Genomic DNA, 27,630 nt, shown 5'->3' on the forward strand with positions numbered 1-27,630 from the left:
TATCGCTGGACCCAAACATCCTCCTCTACAGATCCTGGGACTCTCACATTGCTCAGAAGCCTCTAAAACATATTTCAAGTGTTCCTTGATCAAGGAACTGCTCCCAGATCTTAAGACCTACCTTCACAATGTCCCCAGAACTGGGGATACCCCTCACTAATCGCAACATCGGTCCTAGTGTTTACAGAATCTTGACACCAACTGCCGCCGCCCCACCCTCACTCCCAAGAAGTCCTTCTGGACGTAGGGAGCCTCCTCAAAATATTGTTAAAACCTGAGACCACACCCCAGTGCTGTCAGAACCTGGCCCCCTTCCAATGTCAGACCCAGTGGCCCTGATAATAACAATTAAACATGACTGCATGTGCCCTGAAGTTTATAAAACAATCATAGGATTCCAGTAAGCAACAGGCATAAAGCTTCCTAGTTTCAATAGACAAACATCTATTTACCTCCAAACCCACCACGCCAGGGCTGTCTCTGGCAATAAACAACTCTTAAACGAAAAAGCTCAACCTAGAACCTATCAAAAAGCACAGAAGCTGTTTATTATGTCCTAATTCATTCTGTTGATAGTTGTGGGGGAAGAAGTATTGCAACTAACCAAAACACTAAACTATTATTGCTGTTGTAATTTCTAGGTGAAACGTATGCTTTGTGTCTTATACAGGAAGAGATACCAATCATGATGACTGAGCCCTAGCCTGTTTGATTACATTTTTCAGTCAATTCTTATGTTAATTAGTAAAGTGACTTTTCAGTTATTCATTATCACTGGAATGTCACTATTCCTCAGTGTTCGTGTGATTAGAATAGATGTATAGTTGACTGCCTTGTCACTGGGCCTATTTTAATAAATAATTTTAATTTTCTAAATTGACTATCAAGTTTGGCAAATAATTATTCTGGATTAACAGAGTCCAAAATATTTCTGTTGTAATATTCTAATCATTCATATCATATTGTCTATCATGAAAATACTGTCCTATATATAGTTCACAAACAGAGGAGACCGCACAACCCATCCTATGGACTTCTTCGTCCAAGTGTTACCATCATGGTTTGTACTAGTATTTTTGAGGTCACTTTTAGTTTTGGGAAATTAAATGCGCAGTTGTAGGAATGTAAAAATGTTGCAGACCACCCAAGATTTAAGATCATGGCTGATCTTTTCGTGGACTCAGATCCACTTACCCGCGCTCTCACCGTATCCCTTAATTCCTTTATTGTTCAAAAAGATATCTACCTTAGCTTTAAAAGCGTTTACTGAAGAAGCGTCAACTACTTCACTGGGCAAGGAATTCCATAGATTAACAACCCTCTGGGTGAAGAAGTTCCTTCTTAATTCAGTCCTAAATCTGCTCCCTCTAATCTTGAGGCTATGCCCTCTTGTCCTAGCTTCACCTGCCAGTGGAAACATCCTCTCTACTTGTCTCTTATCTATTCCCTTCATAATTTTATATGTTTCTATAAGATCCCCCCTCATTCTTCTGAATTCCAATGAATATAATCCCAATCTACTCAGTCTCTCCTCATAAGCCAACCCCCTCAACCTAGTGAACCGCCTCTGCACCCTCTCCAGTGCCAGTATATCCTTTCTCAAGTAAGGAGACCAAAACTGCACACAGTACTACAGGTGCGGCCTCACCAGTACCTTATAGGGGTGGCACAGTGGCGCAGTGGTTAGCACCGCAGCCTCACAGCTCCAGCGACCCGGGTTCAATTCCGGGTACTGCCTGTGTGGAGTTTGCAAGTTCTCCCTGTGTCTGCGTGGGTTTCCTCCGGGTGCTCCGGTTTCCTCCCACCGCCAAAGACTTGCTGGTTGATAGGTAAATTGGTCTTTATAAATTGCCCCTAGTATAGGTAGGTGGTAGGGAAATATAGGGACAGGTGGGGATGTGGTAGGAATATGGAATTAGTGTAGGATTAGTGTAAATGGGTGGTTGATGGTTGGCACAGACTCGGTGGGCCGAAGGGCCTGTTTCAGTGCTGTATCTCTAAACTAAACTCTAAACTTATACAGCTGCAACATAACCTCTCTGCTTTTAAACTCAATCCCTTTAGCAATGAAGGACAAAATTCCATTTGCCTTCCTAATTACTTGCTGTACCTGCAGACCAACCTTCTGCGATTCATGCACAAGGACACCTAGGTCCCTCTGCATAGCAGCATGCTGCAACTTTTTACCATTCAAGTAATAATCCTTTTTACTGTTACTCCTACCGAAATGAATGACTTCACATTTATTAACATTGTATTCCATCTGCCAGACCTTTGCCCACTCACTCAATGTATCTATGTTCCTCTGCAAAGTTTCACAGTCATCTGCACACTTTGCTCTGCCACTCATCTTAGTGTCATCTGCAAACTTTGACACCCTACACGTGGCCCCCAACTCCAAATCATCTATATAAATTGTAAATAATTGCGGTCCCAACACCGATCCCTGAGGCACACCACTAGTGACTGATTGCCAACCAGAATAGCACTCATTTATCCCCACTCTCTGCCTCCTGTTAGTCAACCAATCCTCTATCCATGCTAATACTTTACCCCTGACGCCATGCATCCTTATCTTAGGCAGCAGCCTCTTGTGCGGCACCTTGTCGAAGGCCTTTTGGAAATCTAGGTACACCACATCCACTGGGTCCCCATTGTCCACCTTGCTCGTAATTTAAAATGTGTTTCCAAATTATAGTGTTAAGTTAGTAGTGTTTTGCTTTGTTTAACTCTTATACAGTAAAGGTTTTGTGTAAAATTTGAAATCTTGTGGTGTAATCCTTTCAGTAATAACTAGGAATTTGACGCTCTCTTTTTAAAAGTTAACAGTTCCTAACGGGATCATAACACAAGCAGAATATAACATTCGAAGAGTCAATTTCATCTGTAGCATTCTAATTTATATAATGCATGTGCAAAACTTTTTTCTGTTTAGATGAAACTAAAAAATAACATTTCACAGTACAAGCATTGTTTCTGTTTACCACGGTGAATCTTTTTGTGCGATAGTATGATGTACCACCCAGACTTGTTAAGGCACTCGTCATTATGGAATTCAAATGTTGACTGGTCCTCATTCCTACATTCTTATGTCCTTAATCAAATTTTTCTTTTGAGTGTCACTGCAGTCCAAAGTCTCTTATGTGAAGTCATTCTTGTCATAAGAATCTGGCCAAGTTTTAACTCCTTCAAAACAAAATATTCAGCCCAATATTTTGGCTCTATTCATATCCTAAAGATTTGGCCTTAAAACTGATATAAAATTCTTGGTGACATCGCATAGTTAAATGATAAACTTTTAAGCATAAAATTTACATTTTACAAGTTCAATTCTTTTTTTACTCGTTCACCGGACGTGAGCGTCGCTGCCAAAGGCAGTATTTACTGCCCATCCTTAGTTACCCTTCAGAAGGTTGTGGTGAGCCGTCTTCATTAACCATTGCAGTCCATGCAGTGTAGGCACACCCACAGTGTGTTAGGAAGGGTTTCCAGGATTTTGACCCAGCAACAGTGAAGGAACGGTGATATACACTGAGACTCCACTATAACGCAGTCCACAGTAGCATGAGACTTGGTATAACGCGGGCTTACCTTGGGCCCTAAAATTTTCATTTAAAACTTTATCCTTTCAGAACTTATTTCCAGTCTTTTTCATGTGTCGAACATTGTTGAAGAATAAATGCTCCAAAAATGACTGGGATCGGAGCAGTGTGAAGCAGACTGGGAGCAGCGTGAAGCAGGCCAGGGATCGGAGCAGAGTGACACAGGCTGGGAGAAGGTGATTAGAGAGTAGCTGATGAGTCTTTTTTTTTTAAGTTGTAAGTTTAATAGTCTAATAAATAGAGGCATGGCAGGGCAGCTTAGACCAGTGGAGTGCATATTCAGCTCCATGTGGGAACTCCAGGACACTCCTCGTGTCCTGGACAACTACATGTGCAGGAGGTGACATCAGCTGCAGCAGCTCGAGGTCCAGGTTTCGGAGCATGAGCAGCAACTGACGTCACTGCGGTGCATCCACGAAGCTGAGAGTTTTGTGGATAGCACATATATAGATGTGATTATGCAAGCAGAGAGGGAATGGGTGACCACTAGGCAGTCAAGAAGGACCAACAAGCCAGTGCAGAAGTCCCAAGCTCATCTCACTCTCCAACCAGTATTTAATTTTGAATACTGGTAAGAATGAAGGTTCCTCTGGGGTGTGCAGCCACAGTCTAGATCCCAGCACCATGGCTGGCTCAGGTGTACAGGGGGGGCAAGAGGGAGATTGGAAAAGCAGTAATGATAGGGAATTCTATAGTTAGAGAAACAGACAGACATTTCTGTGGCCGCAGACGTGAACCCAGGATGGTATGTTGCCTCCCTGGTGCCAGGGTTAAGGATGTCACGGAACAGCTGCAGAGCACTCTGAGTCAGGAGGGTGAAAGGCCAGCAATTGTGATCCATATTGGTACTAACGACATAGCAGAAAGAGGGAGGAGGTCCTGCAAGCTGAGTTTGGGGAGCTGGGAAAGAAATTAGCAAGCAGGACCTCAAAAGGTAGTAATCTCTAGAAATCCCAGTACTATGTGGAAGTAAGTATAAAAATAGGAGGACAGAACAGATGAATGTGTGGCCGAAGAGATGGTACAGGGGGGAGGGCTTCAGATTCCAGGGACATTGGGATCAGTTCTGGGTGAGATGAGACCAGGACAGGCCGGAAGGGTTGCACCTGAACAGAATCAAGACCAATAGCTTTGCGGGCGATTTACCAGTGCTATTGGGGAGGGTTTAAACTAACTTGGCAGGGGTGTGGGAAGCAGGAGGTAAATTGAGGGAGGAAAACTAAGGTGCACAAAGAATTGGGAGAGAGATATGGCACTAGAGTAGGGAACCGTATGTCATTAGGTGGGGTCAGTGTAAGAGAGAATGCAATAAGGTCCACATTAGGTTTCTTTTGGGCCTCCTTATCTCGAGAGACAATGGATACGCGCCTGGAGGTGGTCAGTGGTTTGTGAAGCAGCGCCTGGAGTGGCTATAAAGGCCAATTCTGGAGTGACAGGCTCTTCCACAGGTACTGCAGAGAAATTTGTTTGTTGGGGCTGTTGCACAGTTGGCTCTCCCCTTGCGCCTCTGTCTTTTTTCCTGCCAACTACTAAGTCTCTTCGACTCGCCACAATTTAGCCCTGTCTTTATGGCTGCCCGCCAGCTCTGGCGAATGCTGGCAACTGACTCCCACGACTTGTGATCAATGTCACACGATTTCATGTCGCGTTTGCAGACGTCTTTATAACGGAGACATGGACGGCCGGTGGGTCTGATACCAGTGGCGAGCTCGCTGTACAATGTGTCTTTGGGGATCCTGCCATCTTCCATGCGGCTCACATGGCCAAGCCATCTCAAGCGCCGCTGACTCAGTAGTGTGTATAAGCTGGGGATGTTGGCCGCTTCAAGGACTTCTGTGTTGGAGATATAGTCCTGCCACCTGATGCCAAGTATTCTCCGAAGGCAGCGAAGATGGAATGAATTGAGACGTCGCTCTTGGCTGGCATACGTTGTCCAGGCCTCGCTGCCGTAGAGCAAGGTACTGAGGACACAGGCCTGATACACTCGGACTTTTGTGTTCCGTGTCAGTGCGCCATTTTCCCACACTCTCTTGGCCAGTCTGAACATAGCAGTGGAAGCCTTACCCATGCGCTTGTTGATTTCTGCATCTAGAGACAGGTTACTGGTGATAGTTGAGCCTAGGTAGGTGAACTCTTGAACCACTTCCAGAGCGTGGTCGCCAATATTGATGGATGGAGCATTTCTGACATCCTGCCCCATGATGTTCGTTTTCTTGAGGCTGATGGTTAGGCCAAATTCATTGCAGGCAGACGCAAACCTGTCGATGAGACTCTGCAGGCATTCTTCAGTGTGAGATGTTAAAGCAGCATCGTCAGCAAAGAGGAGTTCTCTGATGAGGACTTTCCGTACTTTGGACTTCGCTCTTAGACGGGCAAGGTTGAACAACCTGCCCCCTGATCTTGTGTGGAGGAAAATTCCTTCTTCAGAGGATTTGAACGCATGTGAAAGCAGCAGGGAGAAGAAAATCCCAAAAAGTGTGGGTGCGAGAACACAGCCCTGTTTCACACCACTCAGGATAGGAAAGGGCTCTGATGAGGAGCCACCATGTTGAATTGTGCCTTTCATATTGTCATGGAATGAGGTGATGATACTTAGTAGCTTTGGTGGACATCCGATCTTTTCTAGTAGTCTGAAGAGACCACGTCTGCTGACGAGGTCAAAGGCTTTGGTGAGATCAATGAAAGCAATGTAGAGGGGCATCTGTTGTTCACGGCATTTCTCCTGTATCTGACGAAGGGAGAACAGCATGTCAATAGTCGATCTCTCTGCACGAAAGCCACACTGTGCCTCAGGGTAGACGCGCTCGGCCAGCTTCTGGAGCCTGTTCAGAGCGACTCGAGCAAAGACTTTCCCCACGATGCTGAGCAGGGAGATTCCACGGTAGTTGTTGCAGTCACCGCGGTCACCTTTGTTTTTATAGAGGGTGATGATGTTGGCATCGCGCATGTCCTGGGGTACTGCTCCCTCGTCCCAGCACAGGCATAGCAGTTCATGTAGTGCTGAGAGTATAGCAGGCTTGGCACTCTTGATTATTTCAGGGGTAATGCTGTCCTTCCCAGGGGCTTTTCCGCTGGCTAGGGAATCAATGGCATCACTGAGTTCCGATTTGGTTGGCTGTATGTCCAGCTCATCCATGACTGGTAGAGGCTGGGCTGCATTGAGGGCAGTCTCAGTGACAGCATTCTCCCTGGAGTACAGTTCTAGGTAGTGCTCAACCCAGCGGTCCATCTGTTTGCGTTGGTCAGTGATTATGTCCCCCGATTTAGATTTGAGGGGGGTGATCTTCTTGATGGTTGGCCCAAGAGCTCTCTTCATGCCATCATACATTCCTCTGATGTTTCCGGTGTCTGAGGCCAGCTGAATATGACTGCATAGGTGTTGCCAGTAGTCGTTTGCGCAACGCCTAGCTGTTCTTTGTGCAGTACTTCTGGCTGCTTTAAGTGCTGCGGATGTTAAATCGCTGGGGGCTTTCTTGTAGTTCAAAAGTGCAATGCGCTTAGCGGCTATGACAGGTTCCAACTCTTCATTATGAGATTGAAACCAGTCTGCATTTCTCTTCGCACTTTTGCCGTAGGTGGTCAAAGCTGACTCATAGATGGCGTCTCTGATGTGGGCCCACTTGGTCTCAGCATCCCCTGTGGGAGTGTTTTGAAGGGCTGTTACAAGTGAATTTAGAAATTTTTGTAACAGCTGTGGGTGAGAAATTCTGCTCGTGTTGATGCGCGGGTGGCCCTTCTGCTTGGAATGATGCAACTTCTTTGGTCTGAGTCTAACCTTGCTGCACACCAGGGAGTGGTCGGTGTCGCAGTCCGCACTGTGGAAGCTGCGTGTGATTTGAACACTGTTTAAGGAGGCTCGCCTTGTGACGATGAGGTCCAGCTGGTGCCAACGACGTGATCTTGGGTGCCTCCGTGAAACCTGGTGACAGGGTTTAGTGTGAAAGAACGAGTTGGTGATGCAGAGGTTATGATAGGTACACAACTCAAGCAGTCTCTGCCCGTTCTCATTCATCCTTCCAACGCCATAGCGCCCAAGGCAGGAGGGCCATGAGTCATGGTCGGCCCCAACCCTTGTGCCTTGGGCACATTAGGTTTACAGTGCATGTATATGAATGCACGGAGTGTAAATAAGGATGATGAGCTGCAGGCGCAGATATCCACATGGAAATATGATGTTGTGGCAATAATGGAGACCTGGCTCAAAAAAGGGCAGGACTGGCAATTAAATATTCCTGGATACAAGATGTTCAGGAAAGATAGGGAAGGAAGGAAAGGAGGAGGGGTAGCTGTATTGATTAAGGAGAACATTACAGTGCTGGAGAGAGAGGATGTCCTAGAGTGATCAAGGACAGAATCTATTTGGTTAGAGCAAAGAAATAATGGAGGTACTATTATATTTCTGGGGGTATTCTATAGGCCACCAATTAGTGGAAGAGATATAGAGGAACAAATTTGCAAGGTAATTACAGAGCGGTGCAAGAATTATACAGTAGTTATAACGAGGAACTTTATTATTCTAATATAGACTGTGTTAGTAATAGTGTAAAAGGCAGAGAGGGGCAAGAGTTTCTAGAGTGCGTTCAGGAGAATTTTCTACATTAATATGTTTCCAATATAAATTAAAGGGTACAATTGCAAAGGGGGTGCAGGAGCGGAGGGACCTGGGGGTATATGTGCACATATCATTGAAGTTTGCGGGGCTGGTTGAGAAAGTGGTTAATAAAGCGTTTGGGATCCTGGGCTTTATAAAAAGGAACATAGAGTAAAAAAACAAGGAAGTGGTGATAAACCTGTATAAAACACTAGTTCAGTCTCAACTGGAGTACTGTGTCCAGTTCTGGTCACTGCACTTTCAAAAGGATGTTAAGGGATAGAGAGGGTGCAGAAAAGACTGACAAAAATGGTTCCAGTGATGATGAACTTCAGTTACATGGATAGGTTAGAGGAGCTGGGCCTGTTCTCCTTGGAGAAGATTTGGCAGAAGCATTCAAAATCATGAAGTGTCTGGACAGAGTAGATGGGGAGAAACTGTTCCCATTGGTGGAAGGATCCAGAACCAGAGGACACCGATTTAAGACTGGCATAAGAAGCAACAGCGAAGTGAGGAAAAACCTTTTTACTCAGTGTATGCTTAAGATCTGGAATGCACTGCCTGAGAGTGTGGTGGAGAGAGATTCAATTGAGGCCTTCAAAAGTGAACTGGATAATTATCTGAAGAGAAAAAATTTGCAGGGCTATGGGAAAAGGCAGGTGAGTTGTTCTTGCAGAGAGCCAGCACGGACATGACAGGCCAAATGGCCTCCTTTTGTGCTGTAACCATTCTATGATTCTATGACAAACTTCCACCTCTGAGATTCCTCTGACTTCAGGGATCAAAGTTTTCAAGAAAGGCCAAGTGCATTAGAAGTATTTCTTTCAGCTGAAAATTTTCAAGGAAGAACTAACATTCTTTAATTTATTATGTTGTTTAAATCAGAGTGCTGATGACAACAAAAGAATCGGGACTCAGCGGAGTGACTGAGCCCAACATATAAAGAAGCTGAACTAATAATACCCGAAGAGCTCTTAGCTCAGTGAGTTTATGCAGTGAGCAGCTGGGGCTGTTTCTGTTAAGAGGGAGATTACAGGTGATAGTTATTTAAAATTGCCAGGACCAAGACAGTGTAAACAGAATCAGACTGTTTCCAGTAATTAGGACTACTCCTAGTTGAAGTCAAGACCAGAAAGATGATAAGATTAATAATTTTTCGTAAATGTTCTGTCTTCAGTAGCAAGACCCATTCTTCAAACTCCCCCTTCTCCCTTTTGACAATTGTCACCCGTGTAGAGCACAGCAGTGACATTTCTAACAGCTTCTACAGCTTCACTGAAATTCCTTTGACTTCATCTCAAGAGGGAAGAAAAACTGACCGACGGGCTGAATGGCCTCCTTCTGTGACACAATGACTCTATGATTGCAGTCAGCAACATAATTTATCGGCGGCTGATATAATGCGGTCTCACTTTTAAGTGGCCTTGAGATATGGTCCCCGTGGACTGCGATATAGCGGGCCTTAATGTATTGCCAAGTCGGGATGGTGAGTGACTTGGAGCGGAACTTGCAAATTCCATCACACTCCTGATGGTGCCTTATAGATGGTGGGTAGGCTTTGGGGACTCAAAGAGTGTTAATCTCCAGACAGCCAGTTGGTGAAGGATAAAACTTAAGCCAATCTTTACTCACTCTTGCATTTATTTATAGAGTTAAACAGTACAAGCATACACCTCCTTACTCAACCACACCACAGTTTCAAAAAGTGTCTCTTCATATGCACTCAAGTGAAATCCGAGTTATTGCCCCCCAGATACAATTAAACACACTTAATGTACAATTCAAAAGGAGGTGAATTCCTAGCCTCTGATCTGCTCTTGTAGCTACAATATTTATGTGGCTAAATGCTACATTTATTCTTAGGAAATTATTAACATTGATATTTCACACTAGTGAAAATAAAACTAAAATCTCAATTTGTTGATGCTACAATATACTACTGTTGTGTATCAATGGTAGACTAAATTTACATCTGACTCCCCTCATAGCATACCACTAATCTAAGATGTATATTTCTGGGGAAGTGCCAAATGGAGGTTACGTCATGGAGAGGGAGCAGAGACAGTGAAGTCACATGGTCAACTCACACAGGTCAGATTCAAGACAGAAAACTTGGAATATCCAGTCTTCTTGACCGAGGTATAGTGGAGTAACTAAAAAGTAGTAAAGTGGGTGGGTGGAAATCAGCTGATTTGTCCTACTTCATGCAATATTCCACTAGGATGACTATAAATCAGACCAGTCACTTCATTTTAAAGCATTGTTGCTCATAGTATCTCATCGGCAGTGATGTATTTATAGGGTTTATTACAGCTGTAAGAAATATACTAAAGGAATGAGCTTTTCTCATCCCTGATTCATTAAAGAAAACTCAGGATTACAGATCTTTCATACTCCACTAGTACAATATTCTGCATTTCCACTATAAAACAACTCAAGCCACTCAAAACTACTCTGACAGAAAAGGGAAAAAAGAAGAATTGAAAGCTGTTGTAATTCTAACAATAGGCTGTTCCTTTTTCAATGAACTATTTGCAATTGTTTGTACATTCACTGATTAGTTTAATGTTTGCCAGCTATATATGAAAACTCACAAATATATTAGAAACAAACTACAAATATAAAAATTACCAATAATTTTGTTAAATAAAGCTTTAAAACAAGAATTAAAAGTGAGTTTAAGTCTAACCTTTGGATTGATGGGCTGGTGAATCAGCACACAATGCCTTAATATGCCACGGCCTCATGACTTGGCTGTGCATCTTAGTGGGAAAAGACACCTGCTTCTCCATAGTGGAAGAGACAAAAAACTAGCAGAGAAATCATCCCCCTGGGCTGCTCTCTCAAATGCTGAATTACTGAGTGACAAGGGGAGACGCCTGGGAGCATGTTGCTGGCCATCTGCTGGCCAGATAACAATGTATGCATGTTTTGGGTGGTGAGGGAGTAGGATGTAAATAAAGTACTAAATATACAAATCTCTAGAGTTGTGTCAGTCTTGGCTCAGTGGTAGTTCTCTCCAGTAGGTCGTGGGTTCAAATCCCACTCCAGAAACTTGAGCACATAAATCAGTACTGAGGGAGATGAGATGTTCAATTGAGGCTCTATCTGCCTCCTCAGGTGGACATAAAAGGTTCTACAGCACTGTTTGGAGTCAGGTCGGATATGTACACATTGTGACCCCTGTTACTCTCCCATTGTAACTAACAAAGGGAGACGTGAAATCTGACAATACACACCGAGACTGCAATAGAAGGCAGAGACATTGGCATAAATTACCCTTTTTAAGGCCTCAGCCAAATAAAGCATTCAAAATTATTAGCATCAATATGGAGGGATTTCCTTAGAGAAGACAAACACACCATCTGGCACAAAAGCAGGCACCATGTGCTTGCAAGAGACAAAACTGTACCAAACATTCCTGGTATGCACATTGCTGCAAACATCAAAAGTAATATCTATGGCAGCACAATATTTGAAACATGATAAAATTGTACTAAATAGCTATTGTTTCTATTTACAAACCTCGAGGTGAACAGTTTGCATGACCACCTGACGTTTCCCTGCCAGAAAACTATTCCTGGTCCGAGACAATGTCCACTGTCAATTATCTGGGGGCATTCCAATAATGACGATAATGAGAGAGAAGTGGGAGACAACAAATAACCTTCTCTATTCTATAATCCCAAGGACAAATGCACAATGAAACAAGTGGTACAATCCTGACCTAACTTTTGTCACAACTGATAATGCAGACAACTTTGGAAGGGAGGTCATGGCAGTAACCAGAGACCAGTGCAAATGACAATAGAAGCTGTGATTCAACCCAGGAAAACAAAGCATGTGCTGAGACTAAACTTCAGAAAGGCTGACTGGGAAGATCTTGCCTCTGAATTGGATAAATCTATCCATATATTTACTCCAACACATGAGCGCTATGGAAAATTTGTTGCCCTGGTGTGGAAGACTCTCTAAAAGCACAGCCCCAAGGGATATCAGACACTAAACAAATCTGGGCTTTCAGAACAAACAAACCAAGAATAAAAGTGATATACAGAACTGATTGACTCGGATCTCACAGATTGTTCAAGATTCGAAATGAGTGACATGGGAGGAAGCTGACTGAAATGACAAACGTATGCCACAAAAGCAGAAAAGTACTGGCTACCGCTCGTAAGCTGAATTCTTGGGGACACAATCAAAGTGCATTGCCATAATCTCTCCCAACTATGTCACACATCAACTCATCCTAAATGATGAGCAAACTAGCTCATAAAGCACAGTGCAAAACAAACCGTCAAGCAGGAACTCCACTCACGCCTCAGACACAGCAGCTTTGACAATCAGGAACTCTAAATAGAGGAGATAAAAATAACCATGAAAACCTGAAATGCAAACAGGCAGCTGGATGCAATGGTATATCTAATGAACTATTACTGCACTTCAGGATATGGGTATAAAAATGGTTACTTGGCTTTGTGAACTTTTGTGTGGTAATAACACAGATATTGAGGCTAAGGTGATTGATTTTATACAGTCGCATTTTCCTGTTCCCTCCCCACATCCAGATACACATTGTTCTTCTCTCAGTAATTTATCATTACATAGAGAAACATTCCACATTCCAATAATTCTTCACATGAAAACATTTCTTCGAATTTCACTCTTCCCATAGCTGACATTTATCATCAGATCATGGCCTTGTGTCTTTGATTTACCTATCAATACAAATCATCTCTCTATATTTCCCTTGTCTATTCCCTTTATCATTTTCACCATCTATATCATGTTCCCCTTAATCTTCTTAGTAGGAGAGATCACAATCCCTATTCCTCCTGCCTTTCCTCATAACTCAGATGCCTTATCCCTGACATCATCCTCGGAAAGCTGTTGAACTTCCTCAAAATCCACCAAATCTCTCCTGTACTGCAAAGTCCAAAATCTCTCTCAGTATTACAGATGTTGCCTAGAGGTCTTTGCAAACAGTCATCATGTTCGCTTTGTTCTTGTTTTCAGTCCCTCTCAATGTTAGCACCAAAATTCCATATTTTTTTTTACCCTGGAGAAGCATTTAAAATGACACTAAAAATAAACAATAGGTGATAATAGTAATTTGCAGAGTCGCATTTGTGTGTAAGTTTATATAAAAATTATATACATACAGTAAGGTAAAACTGCTTTTTACCAATGTCTGGGAGGCACCCATCTCTGGTGAATAATCCACTTAAAAAATGTCAGCGTTTTTTTTTTAAGTATTTGCTTTAAGCTGTTTGCTGCAGCAAATTCCAGATTCTTTCAAATGTAAATTAATAAAGATTCGCAATCATGAGCGATTTTTAAACTTGACTTGTACGAATACTGACCCAGTAACATAAGCAACCTAACTGAGGGGTTTAGTGGTGAGAAATACTGTGCAACAACAAAAGGCATTTGATCTAAACTGGTGATGTTGGTGAGTTTTTTTGTTTCCTTGTCAAAACTATTAAACATTTTGATTAAAAAAAGGTTGAATGTTAAAAGAAAGGAAAATTCCCACCAGAGGTCAAGCCTACCCAATACTCGGGTAAAAGTCAGCTGTTTAGCAGCCTTGGAAAGTACTCAGAAAAAACCCCAAGGAAAACTACATTGCAGAGACACCCTTTTTTTCTTGTATAACACTGTACATTTTATTTACCGTCTACTCTTGCTATTTTGGAGTTTTCCCCCACCTCCCCCGCACTCTCCCAAACTTCAAGTTACCTGGTAATTTAAATTAAGCTGTTTAATTAATATGGCAACCGTAAAAAAGTGCAAACAAAATTCAAAATTATCAATTAATTCAAACCAACTTAAGGATAGACTGTATTAGATTTCAATAGTTAATCAGTATCTCTGCAGTTTTTTCCTGATAGAAAAAAACAATTAGCATTTAGTTAGAAACACAGGAACATCAGGAACAGGACGATGCCATTCAATCTCTTAAGCTTGTTCCAACATTCAATTCAATCGTTGTTGATCGGCACCTTAGCTCCATTTTACACGCCTTTGCTCCATATCCCTTGATAATTTTTTTTTTAGGTAAAGGTGATCAGTCTCAAAAGCTCTAACTGCCCCAGTATCCAGTCTTTAAGGGCAGGGAGTTGCATATTTCTACTACATGACGGGGATCGAGTTGGAAAGTGGGGCTAACTGGATAGCTCTTGTTATGACCAACGATGGAGGAGTGCACTGTCTTTCTCTAGTTCCACTTCTCAGTGGGTCACAACTTATATTTAAATGTTTTACCCAGTTACCGATATGGCCAATTACATACTTTATTTTAGTTTCAGAATAAAAATCTGCCAACCAGGTTTCTTTAATAAAATAACAAAATTATTAAATTATAAAACAAGATTCATTCAATAAAGATGTAAAGCTTATTAACACAGGTTGAAATATGAAAGTATAAATAGGGTTCCTTCTAAATAACCCAAAACACACGCACACATATATACCGGTTAAAGAACAAATAAAGAAGCTTTCTCTGTAGAGATCAACTTTACAAAAACAAAAATACTTTGCCCAAATACTTGTTAATTCTTCAAGAAAAAGGATAAGATATGGAATTTGCCAGATGGTTCTTTGGTTTGGCGTCCAGGTACACGTAGACAGATGTCACTAGACACATGCCGTGGTCACTGGGATTTTTTCAGAAACAGTTCGTTCAGGAGATGTCGAGAGGAAGTCCTGCAGAAGCTCCTCAGGAGAAATGCTGCATCAATTTCTCCAGTTCTCATACTGGGTTCTAAGGGTTTCTCAAAGAGGTGGAACAGGATGAGCTGGTTGCCTCTCTCTCTTAGCAGGCTTACACCCCAACTACCATTCCCAGTTCAAAAACAAAACCAATTCCTGACCACCATAAATCTAGACATGTCACTTCTCTGTAAACAACTCCAATAGTCAGCAAGGCTCCTGCTGTTTGCTTAGCTTAAGACTTGTGACTTCCAGTAAGTGTTTGTTTTTAAACCAAGTCCCAAGTGTCCTTCCAGTGATCCTTTTTTTAAAAAAAAAATCAAGTCCAGGATCTCCTCGGGTATTTCCACAGTCCTTTGAACACAAGTCCTCAAATAATATTAACAATGGAAGCACGTTCATGACACACTGGAGAGCCAGCATGGACTCGAGGGGCCGAATGGCCTCCTTCTGTGCTGTATATGATTATGATGGTGCGAAAAATTGATTCCCAATTTCACTCCTGAATGGCTTAGCTCTAATTTTAAGATTATGTCTCCTATTCTCATTTCTCTAACTACCTTATGAAATCCCTTTAGATTTTAAACACCTTGTTTGAATATTCTCTCAATCTTCTATACTCAAAGAAATGCAAGCCAAGTTTACGTAACCTGTCTTCATAATTTAACCCTCCAAACCCTGGAATCATTCTGCTGAATCTGTGCTGCATTCCATCCAAGGCCAGTATATCTTTCCTGAGCTGTGTGCCCAAAACTGAACACAGTTCTATAGTTAAAATTGCATAGTCCCAAGATAGAATACCCTCCAAGTTCACAGAAATTGTGGTATTCTCCCAGCCAAGAGCTGCATCAGTTCTGCAATGGTGTAATTTACTTCTGCACGCACAGATTTTGCAGAACATTTTCTTTGATATGGAAAGAATCTTTACATATTTGGCTAATATGAAGCTACTTCTTAGGACACTGGAATGGCTAACAGTTACAATGAAGTACGCATTTGCGAAATGAGATTTTCATATCATGCTTGAACTTGAAACAATGCAGCTTTCCAAGCAATACAAGATGTTCCATAGTATCCAGACTCCTTGCAAAAAGTAAGTTGATTTGATCCTTATACAACTTTCATATCAATATACAAGTGTAAACTGAGCTTAAGAGTTAGAGAATCAACCATCTGGACTTGGAGGGGAAAGTCACTGGACTGGCTGACTCATATTTAAACTTCAAATTATACCAAAGTTGGCAGAATTGTTAAGCAAGCTATGTAAATTTATCTGGAGCAGATTATTCAAATTTGTTACAACACTCTGGTACATAAGTACCCTTATATGATACATTTCAGTATTCTGCACAGGAAGATTGACTTTTGGAAGTGAATGGTACTTTGCCAATAGCAAAGAAATACAACTACACAGTACATCTTTATACTTCACATAACTGCATAAGATGCAAATAAGTTTGATAACATGGCCTGAAATCAAATTAATTAGACCTCTTGATTCCTAACCCTTTGAGGACTGCTCACAAATTAAATAAGATACTTGGATAAGAACCGACTATTATTTCTTACAATTTACTTACTTCCGCCCTCTTACCCCAACTTTCTCCCCTCCCCTGAAAACAATGGTACCATTAAAAGTTTTACGTTTCTTTGCACTCTTGGGATGATCGGCATCCAGGAGTTGCTGAAATTTCCTGTTGCAGTGCCTAACCTTGCTCCCGCCATTGTCACTGCTGTACTATATAATGTTGTTTACATACCCAATGAGAGTTGCTCAGTAACACTATGTTCAAGGCTGATGGTTGTATAAAAATAATTAGCAGACTTTTTACAGAATCACAAAGATGGGGATTTCTCCTTAGATCATTTTTAAATAATTTGTACTCCACATAAAAAGAATATATTCAGATTAATTTCTGTATGTCGGATTTTAATGATTGCAACTTTCTTCCCCCATAAGATATTTGTTTGGTGATTCTTTTATTGTTCTGAAGGTGAAGGATATCAGTTTTAGGAAATGAAACATTCCATATTTAGCAACTACCGTTAACTTCAAGCTCACCCAGATGAGATAAAACTTGTGCATATGCAAAGTAAAGATCACTTTATTTTCTTGCAATACTGTACCCTAATCTCAAGCTCACAATAGCTCTCTGCCACTTTACAGTGTGAAATATTCAATTTATCAACATCAGTCTTTTAAGCTGACTGCTTTGCATGTATGGAGTACATTATTGTCAGAATGAAAACTAATCAGTACATGTATAAAACCAGAAAAGTATATTGAGTTACAGATAGAACTTATGCTAAACATCCAATTAAATATGTCAAGTATAAAGTTATTGACCCTCTTGAGACTCTGGTAATAAGTCACAGAAACATTTTTCAGGTAGGTAAACTATTTCTTAATCCATTAGTCCATATAAATGATTCCAGAGGTTACATGCGTTTTTTATTCCACTTCATAATATTGATCAAGAAATGCTGCTTTATGACGAGTCAAGCTACCATCAACATACAATTGAAGGCTGCAAAGAAATTCAACATCCATGCCATGAAATAAATCAATGGAAAAATCCTTCTATCCACTCACCCATCCTGTGCTTGCTGGTCTACATTGGCTTCATGTCCGATAACTCCTCAATTTTAATATTCTGTTCTTAGTGTTCAAATCTTTCAAAGGCCTTGTCTCTCCCTATTTCTGTAACCTCCTAGAACCCTACAATGCTTCAAGAAATCTGCTCTGGAATTCCCTCCCTAAATCTCTTCATCTCTCTGCCACTTTCTCCTCCTTAAAGGTGCTCATTAAAAGCTACAACTTTGTCCAAGCTTTTAGCCATCTGTCCTAATATCGCCTTACGTGGCTCAGTATCAAATTTTGTCTGATAATGTCCTGTGAGGTGGCTTGGGAAGTTTCCTACATTAAAGGTGCCATATAAATGAAAGTTGTTGTTGTTTTAACAGGTTATTTTGACTCACTGAAATACTAAATGTAACTCAAGAAAAATTTCAAAAAGTTGTGTTGTGCAATGCAAAATTCTGACTGAAATTTTTCTGAGGGCTTAGCTTCTATTTAAAAGACAAAAAATACACTATTAGTTTTGGCAGATCTTAACTGAAAGGATGCTACATCTTTAATGCCAGGACAGAGCTAGATCCCATGACGTTAGTTCTGAGAAGAGCATGCCCTTTCCTTATTTTCAAGGTTCTAAGCACTCACTGTTGGTCTGGCAGGGATATCCAGTTCATTTGGTTCCTCCTTTGATGAGCATTCTTCTGCCCGGGATGAGGTTGGACAGATTTCAAAGTCAGTGTGTCCCACATCCTGCAAGTACCGGTATAAAGGTGAATTCTGATACATAAAAGGGAGATTTAAAAAAAGCAGCATTTTAGGTGAGTAATACAAAAGCACAGTACACACCAGTTAGCTTTCAAGCTTACAAGAGACCTGTATTGTTATTGCATAGTTAAATAAAGAAAACTTCTAATTCTTCTTTAAGACCAACAAACTGTATTGCATAACCATTCAAAACACACCACCTTCAGTGGACTCAATGGATCATGTGATGTGGCACACAACTGCATAGAACTGGAAGGGTCTGGGTTCAACTGGTAAAGGCAGAGTTAATGAAGCTCAGTGGGATAGCAGTAAAGGAACCTAAACTGACTCCAGTATTTCAGGTTAAAAAGTGGAAAAACAGTGGCAGGGCTGCTGCTCCTGATCCCCATCCAATGATTCATGCATGCAAATGAATGTTGGGTGAAGACAAAGTTGAACCTAGATGTGATGCTTTGCAAAGATGCTCAGTGTACAAACTTCCAATAAAAACTAAACGTTTGAGTTATATCCTGGAAAATAACCACACCCACTGAACCTTCAGAAATTGCTGCCTTCAAGTAGTAAGGTGAGAAAATACGAGGAGGGAAGGGAATTGGAGATTTTATTTTGAAGTATAGGATTTTTTTTGCTGTTTTTAAACAAAACAGTTTATTCATCAATATTTAACAACAACCTGCAATTTTAAAACACTTGTCATAATGAAGCCTTAACAGAAGGCAGGTTTATTGGACCCTAACAGAATAGGTCAGGGAATATGGGAAGATAGCTGAAAGAACTGTAAAAAAGGGTCGGTTTTGAGGAGGCTTCTGATGGTGGTGTAAGAGGAAAGAGACATAGTGAGGCACGGGGGTGTAGGGAGAAAATTTCATAGTGTAAGAGGGTGGCAGCTGTGGGCTGTGCCATCGATGGGAGTGAGAGAGATAGGGGTGAAAAATAGACTAGAATCAGAAAGCAGAAGGAAGGCGCATGCTGAAATATGGGATTGGATATAGGGAGAAGCAAGGCTGTGATGGGATTTCGAAGATAAGGACTAAGACACTGAAGATAATGCGCTAAGGAACAGTGACCCAGTGAAGATTGGCAAACACAGGAGCAATCAAGCTGACAGATAGGATAAAAACAACAAGAGTTCTGGACTAACTGGAGTTTGTGTATGGTACAGCTCAGAAACGAATAGGAGAAGTCAAGCCAGATCTGACAGACAACAGACAAGTAGTTGACATGGATAGGCCATGTCACTGAGGTTGAAGCGTGCAACCTTAATGATGAACTGGACATGGGGTTCAAAGCTCAGCTCAGGATTGTGTGCCATCAATTTTTACCTCAAGTGAGCAGCCAGGAAGGAGGATGGAACTGGCAATCTGTGGTGTGCAGTTTCTGGCGACAACTGAAATTGCAAGTTTTTTTTATTCTTTCATAGGATGTGGGCATCGCTGACTAGGCCAGCATTTGTTGCCCATCTCTAATTGCCCTCGATATCTGAGTGGCTTGCTGGGCCATTTCAACTACATTGCTTTGGGTCTGGTGTCACATGTCGGCCAGACCAGTTAAGGACGGCAGATTTCCTTCCCTAAAGGCCACTAATGAACCAGATGGGTTTTAATGACAATCGATGATAGTAATGATGACATGAAACTGAGACTAGTTTTCAATTACAGATTTTTTTAATTAATTAAATTTAAATTCCACCAGCTGCGATGGTGGGATTTGAACCCATGTCGCCAGGACATTAGCCTGGGCCTCTGGACTACTAGTTCAGTGAATTACCACTGTCTCCTAGGTCTTCAGTAATTTTGTCCAGAAACATTGGGGCATTAAATGTGAGATTTGCATTAAATTTATTTTAAACCTCTTTCAGTGCTGTTCTGTAATTAAATTACAGGAGATGTGCAATAATAAACAGGGAAATGTCAGACATCTCGCCTGACTGTCTAGGTGAACATAGAGTCTGCCATGTGGAGTTTCACAAGTGTGGAAGAACCTTTAGGTTAACGTACCTGACCCAGATTCTGAGCTGTAGTGGGGTACCAGGATGAGAACATTCATGCTACCTCCTTTCATGGCTGTCCTAATTTTCATGCATAACCTGAAAATCCAACTCAGGATACTGTGTGAAACTATATCCCTGCAGATATTTAGCCGCCATTACTTTGAAGACAGTCAACTTTCTTGAGAGGATATTGTTCTCTCCCCTCTGGGTACCTGATCTGAATACAACCCAGACTGATGGGATTAAAGTCCCTCCTCTTGGAAATAAAAATGAATTTGGCCAGTCCCAACAGTTCCTCGCCACCTGTAATTTGTCTCTGAACTATCAATCATAGGCAGACTAAACAGAAAGCTTGTGTCGGAAGTACAGATGTCTTTTTTACAAATAATTCTTGGGATATGGGCATCACTGGCAAGGCTGACATTTATTTCCCATCCCTAGTTGCCCTAAATAAAAGAATTGCAACCTCAGAATGTACCAAAGTGCTTCACAGCAATTTAAGTACTTTTGAAGTGTTATCACGGTTGTAATGTAGGAAATACAGCAGCGAATTTGCATAAAACAGGCTCCCACAAACAGCAACGTGATAATGATAAGATACACTGTTTGTCAGATGTTGGTTGAAAGATAAATATTGTCCAGGACACTAGGGAGAACTCCCCTGCTCTTCTTCAAAATAGTGCCTTAGGATTTTTTACATCCACTTGAGAGAGCAAAGAGGGCCTCAGTTTAACGTCCAACAGCACAGCACTCCCTCAATGCTGCACTATAGTATCAAACTAGATTTCAGTACTCAAGTTTCTGGAGTGGGACTTGAACCCACAACCTTCTGACTCAGTGGCAACAGTGCTACCAACTGAGCCATGACTGGCACAGTTAGACAATGTTACCTGTAGGCCAGACTGGGTGGGCGCAAGTTTCTGTCCTTGAAAGGGATCAGTGAACCAGTTGGGTTTTTACAACAATCCAACAGCTTTTTGTCAAAAGGGAAATTGTGCTGTTGTTGGAAATCTGAAATAAAAACAGAAAATGCATTTGGGGTGAGAATAACACGAGTTAAGGTTTCAGGTCAGTGACCGTTCATTAAAAATGCAGCTTCTCATGGTAATTTTATCTGGTGCCAGTCCACAAATGACCAGATTTAGTTACTTACTTTTCCCTATTTGGCATGGTGGAACTAACAACCTCTTCATTGCAGGTGCAGCACCATGACCACTGGACTACTTGGGTATATATGTCTGCTTCATACTTATGTTAGGTGCAAAAGTGTTCAGTCCTCTGGCGCTGACTATCTTTTATATGAAACTGTCAGTCCAAATGAGCAAGATTTGATCGGGCTGAATATGTTGGGGTGGGCAGTGGGTGAAAAAGAAATAATTTAGGGAAGTACAGAGGCCTAACACAGGTCATTCATATAGATCATTATTTTTAAAGAGAAGCTGATATGGTCTGAATTGTATAAATGTACTGGTAACTGAGCACCTACTCACTCTCAGCTTTTATCCGTGACTACCATTACATACCAAGGTAGAAAATAAAAGGTTCAGCTGTGTCAACAAATTTTACAACTTCACGATTCATAAAATTGTTATGGTATGAGCTGGCATGAATGAAAACACAAGTGAAATGCAGATGTTTCAACTTGCAAAATTAAAACAGCACTTTAAAGTGGAGAATTCATGCTTTGGTTCACTATTCACATAATCTGAGTCCATTTACAACAACTTCAGAATTTGTTAACTGCCTTTAAAACAAAAAAAAAATTCAAGGGATTTCACAGAAGCCTAATCAGAAAAAAATAGAAACTAAAGGAAGAGGTATTAGAGGGGTCATCAACAGCATGGCCAAAGAGTTCAGTTGAAAGGAGACTCTTAAAGGAAGAGACAGTGGTGTTAAATTCTAGAAAGCTTGTTGTGGAAGGATGATGCTGGAGCCAAACTTTACTCAGTTTCACATTTATTGTACTGAGTAAAAGGATTACAAATAAAAACAAGAAATGCTGGAAAAATTTAGCAGGTCTGGCAGCATCTGTGGAGAGAGAAGCAGAGTTAACGTTTCAGGTCAGTGACCCTTCATCAGAAAAGGATTACAAACATGTAGCTCCTCACTCAAACCCTCCACCAGTCTCAGTAAGTGTCTGCTTATAAGTGCTCAAGTAAGAATCCAATTAACACCCTCCACCTGCATACATGTAAACAACTGATATACAATTAACAAGCGGTGGAGAAATGGAGAGGTTTAATGGGGTAACTTCAAAGCAGAGAGGCTAGATGGCTGAAGGCACGGCCGCTGATGGTGGGGCAAAGGGTGGTGGAGGGGTGTGGGGAAGGATGCACAAGAAGCAATGATTAACTGGAGGAAATTGGATGCCGGATTAATTGTCTGGTAACACAGAGATAGAGCTGGGTGTCACCAGCACATGTCGTAGCTGTCCCCATCCCATGTCTTCAGATTATGTCACCAAGAGGCAGCATATAGATGAGGAAGAAGGGGCCAAGCATAGATGGCTCCAGATATAACAATGCCGGGGCAGGAAGATGTGCTATTTGCTGGAAAAGTTCTGGTTCCAACCAGAATAAAGGCATTGAAAGAGGGTAACGTGATCAACTGTGTCAAAGGATGTGGAGGCATTGAGGAGTGGGATAATACACCACAGCAACAGAGGGGATTGAGTGTCGTTTTTTTTGTACTGTCAGATACACTGAAACCTGCATCCCATAGAATTGAGGAAGCAAGGATGGGGACCATATTTTGGGGGAGGGGCGTGAAATGACCAGAAATGGAGAGAGTAAAAATTTTTACTGGGGAGAATGGCATGAAGGTGGAAGTGATAAAGTAATTGAATTCATTTAGAAGTGAAATTGAAAAGGACCAGGTTATGCAAATCAACAGATATCTCCAGATTTATTATGGCAGAATGTTACAACTTCCTCATTTTTTATTTGGTCTTACTCCTCCCTGTTGCTAACCTCCTCCAGCTGTACAACTCTCCCAGACCATCCAGGTCACAAAGACTGCAGCAGTACAAGGCGGCAGCTCACCACCATCTTCTCAAGGGCATTAAGGGATGGGCAATAAATGCTGGCCTAGCCAGCAATGCCCACATCCCATGAATGAATTTTTTTTAAAAATGGGGTTCCTCCAATTCTAGTCCCTTTCTCTCCACCACCCGCAGCCATGCCTTCAGTTGCCTGGAACCTAAACTCTGGAATTCTCTCTAAACCTCTCCGCCTCGCTCTCTTCCCTTAAGATGTTCTTTAACCACTACATCTGACCAAGCTTTTGGTCACCTGTCCTAATATCTCCTTATGTGGCTGGCTGGCTGTCAATTTCTTTATTTTATAATGCTCATGAAGTTCCTTGGGACATTTTACCACATTATAAGGTGTTATGTAAATGCATGCTGTTATTATTTGCACAAATTACGTGGAATATTAGGTTGTGTTTGGGCACCTTTGTCAAGATATCAGTGCTTCAAGTGAAAGACACTTCATGACTACATTACCATTTAAATGGTTTTGCCAGTCAAAACAGCTGCTACGACAAAATTGAAACAAGCAGAGACATAGTTTAACGTACAAAGTTCCATGTTTACTGGACAAATAAACCAATAGTGCCAGGTGTTGTAGTTTACTGCTTTTGATGGGGCCAGTGTTGAAAAACTACTGGAGAATGCTTTTCTAGTGTGCAAAACAAAACCTTCAAATGATTAGTCCCAAACTGTAAACTAGTGGATGTCTGTTGTAGCTTTACTTTCATTTTGTAAATCATGTGAGTAAAGTGTGCACAATTTCCTAACAAATTCAAATGCAAGCTTTGAAGATATACAGCAGGATCAGAAGCTCACCAATTGCAGGGATGTTGGATGTCAAAGAGCTGTAAGAGGCACTCTGTAGATTGAGCCTTGCAAGGTGAGCAAACAACTGGAATCTTCACCAACTTACAGCAAAGAACAAGAGAACTGACAGATTGCCTCACCAGCTTCCCCATTATTAAAAATCTTCTGATTCAAGGTTGGTATGTTGATCAGACACACTTGTGAACTTTGAAGGTTTATGGTAAGAACCCAAATATCTATTGTATTAATGAACACAGTAATGGTTCAGGTATTTATTTACTGCACATTTTCATGGGACTTGTGCCTCGATACAGAAATTTGTATATTAGTTCAGTCATCTCGCTATCTAGTGTAAGTAGTTGTTACAGAGTGAATCTGTTCAAGGCTGATAGTAGTTATTGATTATAGGATAATTATGACAATATGTGGCATAAAAGGAGACAATATTTAATGAAAAGTACTGTGCCTCTAAACTGCTACCTGCAATGGTGAAAAGGTCACCACATTAATAAGTACAGAGGAGGAGGTTGTTCGGTCCATTAACATGATGCTGCCACAGAAATGTTGTTACCCCCCTCCCAACAACATCTACATGCCTGTTACGACCTGGTTTAACCGTAACAGGGTGTAATTTTAAAAACACTGTGTTTTTAACTCCCTCTCAGGTGAATCCTTGTTCACTGCTCTCCAATTGTAAGGCAAAGAAATCAACCAGACAAGCTTTCTTAGATTTAAACAAGAAAGGTTGAAGTTTATTAACCTTAAACTCTAATTCAGTTAACGACTACGAATACACGACGCAACCACGCTAGCATGCAAACGTGATAATCACACATGCAGATAGAGACAGAAAAGAAGAATAAAAGGGGAAAAGTTTGAGGCAATAGCTGGGATTTATTTACAGTCTTTTGAGTTTGATGTCGTCTTTGATTGCCAGTAAGACTTGCTGTTTCGTTGGGGCCCAGGTACATGTTAAAACTTGTTTCGATATACGTGTCTTTCTCTTTTGAGGTTTAAGTGACTTCAGTGGATCCAGAGAATCGTTAGAGAGAGCTAGCCGGGAGAGAGGCTCTCTTCCTCCAAGTTCAGTTGCAATCTCCCAAACTGTGCTGTGAACAGTTCAAACAAAACCTGGGCCAGCAGGTTAGTCATGTGACTAGCTGTTTTAACAAACTACTGTGTTTGTGGATTCTCCATCTTAGCAGACACCCAGGAATGCTGGCTTTCTTACGCATTCAATGATGTGATCAAAATCCATTTGGGTTAATTGGACCAGGGTCTATTGTCGCCAGGCACTGTCTCTTAGTATGCAAATGTTTTCCAGCCACTGCTGATCTCTTTAAACAAGACAGTTCTTCACTCCAACAATAGTTTAAAATTAATGTTCCTATGACAAAATTAATATGGCTCAATCTTGACAGGAGGGGTCTTCATGACAGTGCCTCTTGAATGATTTTAGCATTTTTGCCTGAACAACTCTACACAAGGACCAGTCCAACAAGAAGTGCTTCCCATCACCTGAAGTTATCCTTTTGGTCGTTTGTACTTATGACTTTGGTTGAAACAGTGCTCTGCTATTCTATTCCACTTAATACCTTTTATACCTCAATAAAGGTATCCAGCTCATTCATCCCCTTTGAAAGCTGAAGTGTTCAATTGTTTCTAACCATTTCTCATAACTCAGTCTTAGAGAACAAACATATGGCTTTTCTCTGCACCACCTCTAGGGTTTGGCTGTATCTCTTTAAATGCGATGATCAGAACAGAATTTAAATTCAAGATGCAGCCTGACCAGAGCCCTATACAGTTTCAAATTGATTGATTTGGCAAAATAGCTCAGCATCCTGTTGGCTTTATTGATTGCTCCACTGCAAACACTGTACATAACAATGGCAAGTGTATTCCTGCAATTCCTTGGCAACTTCATCAGACATGTCTGCTTCTAATTTAGTAGCATCTGCCAACATGACTAACCTAAAACTGCTTTATACCAAGAATAAACTTGAAGTGTAAATGTACCCCAGATCACTTGACATGACCACGTTGAGATGGGAATTGCCTCTTTGTGGCATCTCTGGCACACTGGATCGGTAAGCAGTCAGACAATACACTTATTAACCCAGAATATAAACTGTTTCAGTACTCTCAGTCTACTGCAAAGTGTGTAGAATAATTTAAACAATTAGTATGAGACAAAGGAACCAAAAGAGCAAATATGTGTTAAATGAAATCATTGCACAATGCGGTGACCAGGAAAGAGATGCAAGAGTTCTACATAAATCTAAGAAAAACAGCACTTCGCATTTAAAAAAGTGAATAAAATATTGGATCACATTCGCAGTGGGTTATTTAATTGAATCACAAATCTTTGGTCAGATAATTTTGATACGTAACGAGTAGTTGTGAGTAACAGTTAAGAGTTATAGAGCCATTTCGGCAGAGAACGAGGCCATTCAACTCATCAAATCCATGCCAGCTCTCTGTCGAGCAATCCAGTCAGTTCCATTCCCCCACTCTATCTCTATAGTCCTGCAAGCTTATTTCTCTTAAATGCCCATCCAATTTCCTTTTGAAATCAATAATAGTCTCCACTTCCACCACCCTTGTAAGCAGCAAGTTCCAGGTCATTACTACTCACTGAGTAAGAAAAGTTCTTCCTCACATTCCCCTGCATCTCTTGCCCAAAGCCTTAAATCTGAGCCCCCTAGTCCCTGTACAATCAAATAATGGGAAGAGCTTTTCTTCGTCTACTTATTTAAACCTGTCATAATCCTGTACACCTTTATCAGATCTCCTTTCAATCTCCTTTGTTCCAAGGGGAAAGGAAATTGTTTCTTTTCTCCAAGACAAACGAGATTTTGAGTTGACCTAAAACAACTTTTCAAACGTTATGAAAGGAATCGACAAAGTTGATTTAGCCAAAATATTCAATATGGCAAAGGGTTTATGTATTAGGTAACGAGTTGGAATTTAGGAGCAACAAAGGAAGGTCAACAGGATTTTTTTTTAACACAAAGGTTATACTAATGAAACAAGTTACCAGGGAAACCCACTGAAGAATACCATATAAATGAGTTCTTGAGACAACTGGATGCATTTCTAAAGAGAGAAGGAATTGAGGGATTTGGAGAGAAGGCAGGCAAGTGGGGGTTCAGATCAATCTAAAAAGAACAACTTACTGTTCCTAAAAGCCTCCAACTTGCAATTGATAAAAATTCCCAAATGACATAGCTGGGAACCTGACTGGCTTCCAAATGTGGGAAATTTGACCTTAAGTCAGTTATTTTATGTAACTGGTATACCAAGTAAATGTGGTATGGGAAACAACGGTAGAATTTGAACAGAGTTAAAGAATCAAATTAGGCTCACCCACAGATCAGTGTATGGGTGATATCAATCCACAGCAATCAGGGAGGCTCTGAGGTTAATCCCCGCCATATATTGCATAACCCAGTATTGGCTGGGTGTGGTACAATTTCCCACAGTGTCACCAGGTTAAAGGGAAAGGACAGGGAACGGAATGGCATGAAATAAAAACAGAAAGTGCTGAAAACACTC

General features: G+C 41.2%; 1 protein-coding gene across 3 annotated transcripts in view; it reads right to left on the bottom strand.

Annotated features, from left to right (window-relative positions):
- vezt (vezatin, adherens junctions transmembrane protein) overlaps window positions 1-27,630 on the bottom strand; it is a 77,060-nt gene that overhangs the window by 45,988 nt on the left and 3,442 nt on the right. For 2 of the 3 annotated variants that reach the window (XM_068058780.1, XM_068058783.1), the window contains exon 2: window positions 18,125-18,256. In XM_068058780.1, coding sequence (XP_067914881.1) covers window positions 18,125-18,256 — 132 coding nt within the window. Of the gene's footprint in view, window positions 1-12,488; window positions 12,546-18,124; window positions 18,257-27,630 lie in introns of those variants that run through there. The other variant, XM_068058781.1, reaches the window with a different exon arrangement.

This window comes from Heterodontus francisci, chromosome 27, assembly GCF_036365525.1.
Source record: "Heterodontus francisci isolate sHetFra1 chromosome 27, sHetFra1.hap1, whole genome shotgun sequence".
Classification (NCBI taxonomy): domain Eukaryota; kingdom Metazoa; phylum Chordata; class Chondrichthyes; order Heterodontiformes; family Heterodontidae; genus Heterodontus; species Heterodontus francisci.